Here is a 12009-nt window from a genome sequence, read left to right on the forward strand (position 1 = left end):
GTGATTCAATTCATAGTCCATGGTCTTGGAATGATGCACCACAATACATCTGAACCCGCCACCTTTGTCAGTTATGCAAGCTTATTATTTATATCACAAACTTTATGTTTCAAGAATCCGTCCTGAATCCCATTACAGTGATAGGCTCATTCGGAGTCCAGTGGCCACGGGAGCTTTCAGTACAGCATGCCAATGTATGCAAGCGCCCCTTTCTCCAATGCCGTGGCCCTTCATGCAGTGTTGCACGGGCATCCCAAGGGACATGGCATCAGTAGGATTTGACAGGCCGCTCTGGGGTTTGCTACACCAATTAATACCAGGCAGATTACTGTAAAAAACACTGGGGGGCTGTGAAGTTTGGCAGTCGACTGTCAGTAAGAGAATTGTTCCCACCTTGCACAATGGGAGTTGTGGGAACGATTCATTTTACCCCTATGTCTAACACCCACCTCCCGGTCCCACCCTTGTCGCTGAGATGAACACCTGCTGAACCCCTGCCATATCCTTCGCCTGCACTTTCCTTCACCCCATTCAGGGGGTCTGCCAAATTTGGTGAGTGGGGAAGGAGGTGGCTCATGACACACTCACCAAATCCATAGGTCACCGCAGATTCACAGCCACTTCCCTTCTCTTTTCCCTCCCCACTTCTCTCACTCCTCCCCGCCACTCCTCATTCTGCTCACCCGTCTCCCCACTGACCACTTACCCCACTGCCTCCTTCTCTGGCCCAGTCCGCCCTGTCCCCTTTCGTTCTTCATGGATTCTGGAGAGGACGCTTCCCGCTGAATAACGTGCACAACATCCTCTTTGGATCACATGGCACAGGCCCTTGGGGATCTGTTTTGTTATTCCTCTGGGGCCATTACCTGTGCCACAGAATGCCATTTTCAAGCATTTCTATATCTTAAATCAGACAACGAGTCATTTGTAAAGATCATTCAACGCATAGCATTGAATGTGGCAACTCGGGCACTTCCTGAAACTATAAGATCATTTTTAGTTATGCCACAGGCTCTCCACGTGCGGCAATGGTGGGGTTGCATGCTAGAGCAAAGGAAACGGATAATGGCTGATCCGTGAGCTAATCATTTTCCTGCGAATTTGAAGTGGCCTGAAGACCACTGGAGTCAATTTGTAGTTGTACACTAAGCCGCAGTAGCCTGCCTTAACTATGCACCCAAACTTTCAGTAAAACATGACCTCTCTGGTCCTCGAGAGTTCCAATGTATCATTAGATGGCAGGCCCCTCTCTCTTTCACTCCCTTGAGTGATCCACAGTGGCTTTCTTCCGAGGAATCACTTGGAAAGTTCTGTTGGAGTGCACAGAGACTCTCTCTGTGGTGGCCATGTTTTCATACATGCATACAGGGGTGGACTGGCTTATCGGGAACTCTGGAGATTTCCCAGTAGGCCTCTGCATCCTGTGCCTCTTTTGTGAGGTATTTCCAAATTTTCCAAAGGAAAAGGGTTGGGCTTGCTAACAACGGGGCCACTTTGAAAATGATTTCCAGGGCCTCTTTTGGTTCCCAGTCCACCACTGCATGCATACATTGGGAATTTGCTCACATTATATCAACATGGCCCTCCTTTGTTTTCACCAACAACACAATTGCACTTTGTATCTCTCTGTCGAGAAGTTAATGCGCAATTCTGTATTTTCTTTTCTTTTCTAGACAAGAGATTCTTCAGAGTGTTGATGTGATGAAGAATTTCTCTCTGACGAAAAGTAGTGTTCGTATTGGACAGCTGATGCACTATGACTACTCCAGCCATAAGTACGTTTTTTCTATTAGCAATAACTTCAGGGCCCTGCTTCCCGACACTTCCCCGATTGTGAATAAGCATTACAACATTTGCGCCGTTGTCGGAAACAGTGGGATCCTCACGGGGAGCCAGTGCGGCCCCGAAATAGATAAATCAGATTTTGTTTTTCGGTGCAATTTTGCCCCAACGGAAGTTTTCCAAAAAGATGTTGGGAAGAAAACCAACCTCACTACGTTCAACCCAAGCATCCTGGAGAAGTATTACAACAACTTGTTGACTATTCAAGACCGAAACAACTTTTTCCTGAGTTTGAAAAAGCTTGATGGGGCCATTCTTTGGATCCCGGCCTTTTTCTTCCACACGTCGGCCACGATTACGAGGACGCTGGTGGACTTCTTCGTCGAGCACAGAGGGCAGTTGAAGGTGCAGTTGGCTTGGCCTGGAAATATCATGCAGCACGTCAACAGGTAAACAAAAAAATGACCCTTCCTAGCTTGGTACCAAATCCTCATTACTGCACTATATTTGAACTAGATGTGGTTGATCAAAATGAAACTTTTCTGCTTGTGGTTTTCCTTTTCTGTGTAACTGGGTAATTTGTTGGAGAAAGTGCCAAAGTGCTAGGCTCAATTGCAATAGGCTCGACTTAATCAGATAGCCTGCCGCCTGTAGTAACACATCGAAGAATGGGTGCATGTAGACATTGGGGTTTTAAGGAATAACAGCGAGGAAAACAATTGAAGCAGACCCTGAGGCAATTAGCACTCTCTATGCAGAAATATGGAGGATCCTAATGTGATGAGAAAATTCACTTTAAGCTGCTAACAGTTCCTTCACAGAAGGTTTGTTTGAATTCTTCCTTCATACGCTACGGAGAGCCCAGCATTTATTGCTGTACACCACTGAGCAATCATTGCTGATATATGTCCAAAAGGCCTACAGTAGTCATTTTGGTTGTTACTTACAGGTATGGATGGAGGGTCTGAACCAAGGAAGGAAAGAGACTGACTCTTCATGCAGGGCACGGATTGTCTTCTGGTCCCACCAGAACATTTATTTTGTTTTACAAAATTTCAAAATAATGATATGTTAGATGATGGACTAACATGTTTTGCGTAAATTGGCATTCTACCCAGTTTTCCCTATAGAGTGCTGCATGACATGATGTTGTGGTTACAGATACAAAGATGGAGCTTGTCAATAAACAGTAGTGTTTATTACACTCCCACTCCTAAATTATAGTAGATAATCCATGGCCTGAGCGGTTGGGAGGCAGGATATGAATGCAAAACAAAGGGAAAGACCCGACCGAAACCTCAGTGATCATATATGTGCGGTCACGGCATAAGGCTTGTATTGACTGACAGTATATTGCTCCTGTTTTAATTTTCCAGCTGTACCTGGATGATTTACGTAGTGTAAGACTATATTTGTAAAGAATTACCCTGTAAAATGGACTGCCCTCAAGTGCTTCCTGGTAGGAGAGTTTAATGAAGTGGATGGATCGGAGAGGATGAGTTTTGAGCTTTTCCTCCCGGCTAGATGGTTACCTTGTTATCCAGTGGTCTTTATGTTCACTTTGTTTATGTTGATCCCTGGATAGCAAAAAGGCCTCTCTTGTTTCAAGGTGCAGCAAGTTATTGGGTTCTTGATAAGATTTTTTTCAGGTGAGTGCACTCGATGCTCATTTCGTAGTTTGTGATTATGTTATTTAGGCACCTTCAGGTGGATATGATATGATATGGCATTTATAACGCGCTTAGACACACGTGTTTCAAGGCGCGACAAGGCAAGGGGGGGAACAAAGGGAGGACAGACAAACGATCTTATTAGGCCAGGTGACATTGAGATCACGCAAGTGCAGGGGAGGGAGGAGAGGGAAAGTGCGTGGTGGAGGGGGAGTGGGCAGTACAATACATAGGATCACAGTAAAGAATAAATAAAAACAATAGGTAAAAGTGTGGCCAGCTTGGGGCAAGTGCAGGGGTAAGTGCAGACATCAAGTGTCAAGAGCTGGGGGGACTGTAGGTACACAGAAACAGCCCCCACGTGCAGTAGTTGCCCGGGAGGCAGTGCAGGTGTGCAGCTGGTGGGGGAGGGGACCTGGGCCCGAGATCAGAGGGTAGCCAGGTGACCAGTGCAGTTTCAGTGAGGAAGTCAGCCGGGGAGGGGTGAAGAGAAATCAGAAGCAAAGTGGAAAGTCTTGAGGTGCTTCCAGAACCAGAGATGGTTCTCCTCAAGTTTCAGGGAGGCAGGGAGGCTGTTCCAGAGGGAGGACCCAGCCGAAGAAAGAGATCTACCACCAACTCGTTGATTGGAGAAGCGACTGACCCTGAGGGAGTTGGAGGAAGATGAGCGAAGAGCTCGAGAAGGAAGGTATTTAGGAAGAGGGAGTTGGAGGTATTGAGGCCCAAAGCCCCGGAAGGCCATGGGGACAATGCAGAGGATTTGAATTTAATCCTTGCCGCCAATGGGAGCCAGTGCAGAGATTTCACTCCTGGAGAGATACGATCCCTGGGCTTGAGGACAAGTACAAGTCTTGCAGTCCTGTTCTGGATGAGTTGCAGAGGGCGGAGAGGAGAAGCAGGCAGATTTAGAAAGTGGCTGTTGCAGTAGTCCAGCCTAGCGAGAACCAGAGCTCTGGAGACAGTGAGCTTCTGGGGGAAGGAGAGGAAAGGAAGAATACCTCTGACGAGGTTGGTAGTGTGACTTCTTAGAGACATCAGAGATGTGAGGAGAGAAGGAGAGAGTGGAGTCGAAGATGACCCCAAGGTTTTTAGCCTCACAGGTTGGAGAAGGAAGAGGGCAAAAAGAGGTGCATTTGCGGGTGAGCTACATGATCTTAACACAGACAAGGGTGGTATCAGAAAGCTGCCATAGTGACCTTTTGGTCTCCCCTTTTTCTGAGATATTTACTCCCTATCACTGGGGCTCATGCTGATAAAGTGATGTTTGGACAAATAGTTGAGCCTTCTCCTCGGCCAAGATTGTCCATACACTGGTTGCTATGGAGCCTTCTCAGGAAAGGCCTATACCTAGGATAATGTAACAGATGTCCCAGAGCATAGCAGTCCTTATACGTATATGGGCTTCAGTAGTAGACGTGTGACCGAGGCCATGGTAAGGTGTCTCCGCAGACGACAGCACCTTCTAGAAGAGAGAATGGATCGAACTGAGGAGGATAATGGATCTATACTGGCCAGTCCAATGACAAGCTTAGAGCAAGATAAAGAAGAACCTGTTTGGAAGAATGACCATGTAACTCTATCAGGGGAAATACCTGCTGAAAGCTAATCAGGAAACTTCAACCAACTATCCTTGGCCAGGTCTACGGCATTGCAGTCCCCTTTGAGATCATGGAGAATGTTATTGAATAAGCCCTCTCACAGTTCCACTTAGATAGTAAAGGTCTGGATGATGGTTCCACCTGTGTTGGGAACTGGCAATCTGTTAAGGAGAAGATTATCTTTGATCTCAATCTGTGTAAAAACAGCCTGTATTTCTGTTTATGGGTGGAATCTTTTGACAAGTTTATAATACAGGCAACCCTGATAGGATTAACAAATTGTACCAAATTTACCTGAATGACATAGAGGCACATTTTAATCTGGTGGATAACGTGAGGAATTTGACCATCAGCATGGGGAGTGTGTGTTCACCTGGGCTTTTTTATTTTTTTAAATGAAAATGAATGATGGGAGATCAACCTCTGAAAATGTGTGAGGCCATCCCACACACAATTTCCCTGCTCACCAGACAACAAATGCATAGTCACGTGTATTCCGGGAGGACACAGCCTACAGGCGCCACCCTCCCCTATCATGTTCATCTGGAATGTGACAGCCATGGGTACATCAAAGCATTTCAAGAAGGGGAAAGGCGACACCTTGCTCTGGCCATGGGCAGCCTAATTAAAATATCAAAGGCTCAATGGATCTGCTTTCCTATTGTCTAAACTGCTGGTGGCAGCACATACTAATAGGAGTTAATCAGGCTTGATCGCAGAATGGACAAGAGGAAGGTAGGACTAACCCCTCTTAGATATGCAATGTGTCAACTTAAAGCTAGTTCCCACCCGTCTCTCTGAAGGACAGTGAATGGCATGTCTGAGTCCATTGTTTACCATAGGTAACCCCTGCAGAGCGGACCCCTTTCGGAGGGACGAAGTATGTGATTTGAGGGAGACAGAAGTCTGTTTTCACCACAAACTTCAAGGGAGACCTGCGCTTTCATCAAGAGCCACAGAGGGCTTATTAACCAGAGAGACATTTTGATCTAAAACAGACAGGAAGATGGGTGGGACTTCGAAGTACATGTTGTCACCTCCTTCCTTTCCTTTTGCAAAGCACTCTGGTCCTGACCTCACACATAACAGAAGATTGTTGGTAGGGACCCAGGATTGGTTCATTAAGTTAGGCTTAGCTCGCACCAATCACTGGGGCCCATTTGGCTTTAAAAGAAGGATGAGCTCCTCACTTAGCAGATCATCTAATGACTTTGAAAAGAGTAAGAAGGACTCATTTGGCCCCTGGCTGAAGGTACAGTCTGCCTTACATCTTCTGCCAGTGAAGGAAGGCCAGGATTTCCAAGAGGGAATCACGATCTCTCTCCTAAACATCTCCCAGGGAACAGAGGGAGATACCGGACACAGAGGAGCAGTCCAGCAGCTCCAGAACTGGTACCCAGCCAGCACACAGCATGCCCTGCAAGGGTCTGCCAGGAAGCTTCCTAGGTGGGAAGTGTTAGAGAGTCTCTGAACAATGGATAAGGCCGTTGCCTGCAAAAATTCTCCTCAGATTTGGGCCGTCCGCCTTAAAGGACATCACAAGCCCTGTGAAAAAGCTAGGAGGAGTGCCACAGCAAGCATCAACCAGCCTCCATCTTTTAAGGACATTTACGAGACAATTGAGCCCTTGAACCGCCATCAGCTGCACCACTTACTGTTATCACGAGGCAGTTACTAAAGCCGTCAGAGACGCCTCGACCAGCATTCTAGATCCGCGAACCAACACAGAGACAACGATTCTTGACGCTGAGCCACCATGTAGGCCAGCCTGCAGCCATACGTCCAGCCTTGCTTGCCGAACTGCCTGCCGCCTGATACCCACAGCTGTCTCCTGTCTTGAACTCTGTTGCAGGAGTTGCAAAGTGCCCTGGAACCAACTCGATGCTGTTTAGTATCAAGATCATCTGAAGCACCAGGTACATTGTGGTTCTGTCCCCCTGGCCCTTCTGCGAAGGCCTCTAGTGACATGTATGACCCCTTGCAGTCCTGTGTGTGAAAGTGTGTCCTGTATTGAGGGATGGATCCAGGAGTTTTGTGTTTGTTTCTGGGTGCAATCTACATCATCTCAATGAAAACAATGTCACTTCATTCACAGGTCAGTGCACGCATGTTAACCTGATCCACTGAACCAAGCATTCCTTCTAACACTCAGCATGCATGGTTGGCATTATGTTATACATGTTTAGACACGGGGGGATACATTTATTTCACTAGTATCACACAATTTGTGGTCATCCGAAGTCATAATATTAGGCACTAGACCACATCGCTTCATACGGACCGCCACATACCAACATCCACTCCACTCAATATATTGTTCCAATGCTCACTGCACTCACTCAATAACTCACTCTATATCTGACCCCACTCATTCGATCACTTTCCTATCTTACTCAAACAATTATGCACAATCTCACTCTACACACTCGCTGCATCTCCCACCTCGCTGTTACATCTATCAAGCCATCGTGACTATTTTTATTTTATTTTATTTGAGAGTTTGTTCAGCAACGGCCCTACCCAGCGGGTCTCGGAGCGCCTTACAAGGTTAAAAGTTTCAAAAGATGGAAGTGAGACAGAATTTACAAAAAAGTTCCAAGTGGTAGCAGGGCAGGTGTGGGGGCTGGATTACATGTGGCGAAACAGGTATGTTTTGAGGCTCGTTTGGAAAGTGGTGATGGAGGGTTTAAGATTGTTATTCAACATTTGTAATATCGGCGGGCACATTATGTACCCTTTGCCATAAGACAACGCCCCGAATCACCCCGAGGCTCTGCTCCTACACTGATATACCATCACAGATAGATTGTAACGCAAACTAGCTGAACATGTCCACTCTCTTGAAGCCAGGGCACTTGATGCAAACCCCACCACCCATGCATGAGGCTTTAGCCATGTTGAACGTGTCATGTTATTGAGCCCAGTGCATACTGACATACCACGATGAACTGGAGCCTACTTATGCTTGTACGCACTTGAGAACCGCAGCATTAGTAGTGTAGAGGAGCAACGCTACACTTCTAAATAAGGCAACTGCCTTATGTGAGTGGGGTTATGAACATCTCTTTCAGTGCTCTCAATTAAAATGAAATAATTATAAGAACAGTTGTTATTAATTTTACTAAAATGTCATGGGTAGCGTAAGTGACATCAACGTGTGAAGTGATATCACATGACATTTCCCCTCATTTGCATGACAGGAAGTTCTATCACATGGCTGTTGACCATGATTACATCATAGGTTGTGGAACAGATTTAACAAATTACAATAAGTGTACATTTAAAAAATAACAAATTGATACATTGTTTTTGAGCTCCAAACATACATTTCTTAGGGAACTGTCTTACTATGTCCCAGCTTCATCCATTATATGCCAGTGGAATACCCAGTAGCCACAGACTCCATATGCCAGTGCAAGATTATATTGATAGCATGGCCATCATATGCCAGTTATAGCCTTAAATCAAATGCCAGTTATAGCCTCACATACCAACTTCAACATATACAGGGTGCAGTCTCCTATTCCAAGTCACTGCCTCATATGCCAATTGTGTTTCCTTAGAACAACTACAGGCTGATCTGCATCACACGCTCCTTAACCTAAGAATGTGCGCCTCAACGCCAGGTGTCTGTAGAGGCTTTTGTGCATGGAGTTCCACAGCCAATCATGATGGCAGAACGTTAACATATGTCACAGACCATATATATTATTCGCTAAAATACAACTTTTAATATAGTGCTGTATAATGGAGTACTACCGCTTCTAAGCATTGTAGTAACAGGTGGCGTTGGTATCCAGTTCAATGATATGCAATTCATTGACATAGAGATGATGGAGAGCTTAGCTTACATCAAATAACGGCAGACTGCACACAATTCTCCAAGGCGAGCACTTCACTCACTGAACTATCTCATCGACTAAGATAGGAAGCTGGACTGTTTCTTCAACACACGGTTTTATGGTATTGTGTAAAAAAAACGAAAAGGAAAAAAACGGAGGCTGAAAATATCACATTTTTTGGTGGAATTGGTGCAGGATTTTCATAACTTTCATTAAAAAAATTGCTAGTGTGTAGGGGAAGGGTATAAAAAAGCATGTGGGGGTCTCGCATTAAAAAAGAAAATAACATTTTTTTACCCACTAATTTACACAAAATATTCGTTGTTTTTTTTATTTTCGCCATTTTAACATCGATGCCTGTTTTATATGTAGTGCACCACCCAAAAAAAAATCTTTCTTTTCAGGAATGGACACACAAAATAAATATTCAATAGGGAAATGCCAGAAGTCTCGAGGTGCCCCATGACCGTTGTGAATAGTTTTTTTGGTGCTTGTGTATTTCTTTGCATGCTGGTATGCCGGGGACCAAACTACATCCAACTCTCACTCCCTAAGCATCTTCCTTCTTCAGCCCTCCACTCATTCACCTCCAACTCTCTGAGGGTCAGACGCTTCTCTAGGCAGAGAGTGAGGGGTAGATCTCTGTCCTCAGCTGGGGCCTCCCTCTGGAACAGCCTCCCTGCCTCTCTCATTTTGAGCAGGATCACCTAAGGTTCCGGAAGCAACTCAATACCTTCCTTTTTGCTTCTGCTTTCTCTCTCTCTCTTCCCCGCTGATGCTCCTGTCTGCTGTGCTAACTGGTTACCTGGCCACGCTCTGAACCCCACGGGCACCAACCTCCCTGTAGCCCCTTGCACTGCCTCCAGCCCTCCCACCCACGTAGGGACTGTATCTGCAATCCTACAGTCCCCTGCCTCTCTACACTTACTTGCGCCATCACCCTGGCAGCACTTACCGCGTTCTTGCCACTGCCCCCTACCCCCGGCACTTCTCCTCTTTCCATCCCCTAGCACTTGCACGATCTGAATGACACAAGGCCTAGTCAGACGGTTTGTTTTGTCCTCCCTCTGTCTTCCCCTTCCTTGTCTTGTCGCGCCTAGAAGCACTTGTGTACAGGCACGTTATAAATGACTTATCATATCTTATCAAATTAAATGTGCTCCTACAAGTGTTAGAATTCCAAGAATTAAATAGGTTGGAGACCAAAGGCAATTCCTTTGTGTATACCATTAAAAGTATTTTTCTAATTCCCATGTGTGAATGGTGAAGTCCTTTAGTTGTAATATGTGAAAATAAAGATTGCTACACCTCCTCCTTGCAACAGAAACCATGCTCTGGATAAGATTAACAGTCCTAAAAATTCAATTAGTTGCACATTTCCAAAAGGTTTATAGGATATGAGTTTAATTTAAAATCATACAGATGGTCAAAAAGTAGCAGGTTATATGGCTTAACAGTTCATGTAAGGCAAGTGTTGTTTTCTTAAAACAGATTTTCGATGTTGCTGTTTCCTGTCTAAGTTAAAGTGAGTAGCCCAGAAAGTCAAAATTTCTAGCTGCCACTGAGCATCAGACCGGGATAGCGGAAGCACAGCAGAGGTAACAAAGAGGTTGCTAGAGGTAGCATATGCTACCCCTGGCTACTCTCAAATGGATGTCCATGCTTTGGCGTCAAAGGGAGCAGCCATGGGTGCCAGGTTTGTACCTGTACTCCAGTGTTCCAGCTTTTGTTCTTAGTTACTGAAATGCATTGTTCAAGTCTTGCCAAGTAGCTGTGACTATGCAAGGCTGTCAATGAACACAAAGTTTGTTGCTGTGACAAAGGACCTTGCTTTTGATCCTTTGATTAGTCCAAACACACCTCCCCCACAACAACGTACTGTGACTAATAGACTGACTAGCTCCAGCAGGTTCTAGGTTGTTAAATCACCAGTTATTATTTCAATGAGCTTTTTGCTGAAATATTTGTTTTCAAATAAACTCATTGAACATTTTGTTTTATATTTGGGGGGAGTTACCCAAATCCTGTTCTCTTATTATTTGCTCCCTATTCCCCACCCCCACTCTTTATATCCCCTTAAACACCCCCCTATATTTTCTGACTACTTTTTTCATTGAAATATGTTCTGAAAAAACTAATCGAAAAATATACTGGCGATGTAACAAGGTCGTACTCTCCAGCACTTACAGCAGCACCTGCCTACAGCTCCTAAATCCACAAAGTCATATAAAATAATTATCTAAATTAATAGATATAGTAAAACAAAACCAATAATAATATCAATGAAATATTGTTGGAAACTAGCAGGTGAACATTAGCTGGGTTATACAAAATACGCTTTTACATATATGAACCAAATGTGGTCCTAACAAAGGCATGATGGCACCTGGCACATGCTGATACTGACATACAGTTCTGTTGGTGGTGGATCATCGGTGAGGAATGTTCAATCCATGGCTCCTTGGAATGCTTCCCTATCAGGTGAGGGTGTTTAACCTTTGCTCCACCAACGCCCTGGCAATGATGCATGCCTGAACACTTATATCCCCGGGCCTCACTCATGTTAACGTCATCATTGCCCCAACTCCCATCTGACATGCAGACACATTCATGGGTGAGGAGCAGGAAAGTCAGGCTGCAGTTCAACACTTGCAATGAAAATGCAGGTGACAGTGTGGAGATGGGAATGGTGAGCAGCGCCTAGCCACACATTTAAGAAGAGTGTTTATAACAAATAGCAGGGTTTGAGTGAACCATAAAAAGTCACGGGAGGATAGCTCAGCGGCAACGTGCTCGCCTTGGAAGCAAGACGACACAGAGCAATACAGGTAGAAACCTTTGGGTATTAAGCGTGTTCAAAATAAACAATCATATCATATCTGCTGGTGTGGTCTGTACAAAAGATAAGTTAAGGAGTGCATCAGGGATCTTCACAGAGCGTTTTCCAATGGGGTTTCCCCATTATAAAAACACTTCTGTGAGTGAGGCTCCTAGAGTTGCATCTTGCAAACAAACATTTGAATTACCCCATATAAATAATAATAATAATAATAATAATAATAATAATAATAATAATAATAATAATGTAAATAGCATTGTTGGGACGATAGAAGTTAC

The 12009-nt window shown here is 44.9% G+C and overlaps 1 protein-coding gene across 3 annotated transcripts in view; it reads left to right on the plus strand.

The window, feature by feature from the left end:
- ST8SIA3 (ST8 alpha-N-acetyl-neuraminide alpha-2,8-sialyltransferase 3) overlaps window positions 1-12009 on the plus strand; it is a 108883-nt gene that overhangs the window by 13108 nt on the left and 83766 nt on the right. For all 3 annotated transcript variants that reach the window (XM_069627034.1, XM_069627035.1, XM_069627033.1), the window contains exon 3: window positions 1674-2231. In XM_069627034.1, coding sequence (XP_069483135.1) covers window positions 1674-2231 — 558 coding nt within the window. The remainder of the gene's footprint in view (window positions 1-1673; window positions 2232-12009) is intronic.

This window comes from Ambystoma mexicanum, chromosome 6p (genome assembly GCF_040938575.1).
Source record: "Ambystoma mexicanum isolate Mex_15411 chromosome 6p, UKY_AmexF1_1, whole genome shotgun sequence".
In the NCBI taxonomy this organism is placed as follows: Eukaryota; Metazoa; Chordata; class Amphibia; order Caudata; family Ambystomatidae; genus Ambystoma; species Ambystoma mexicanum.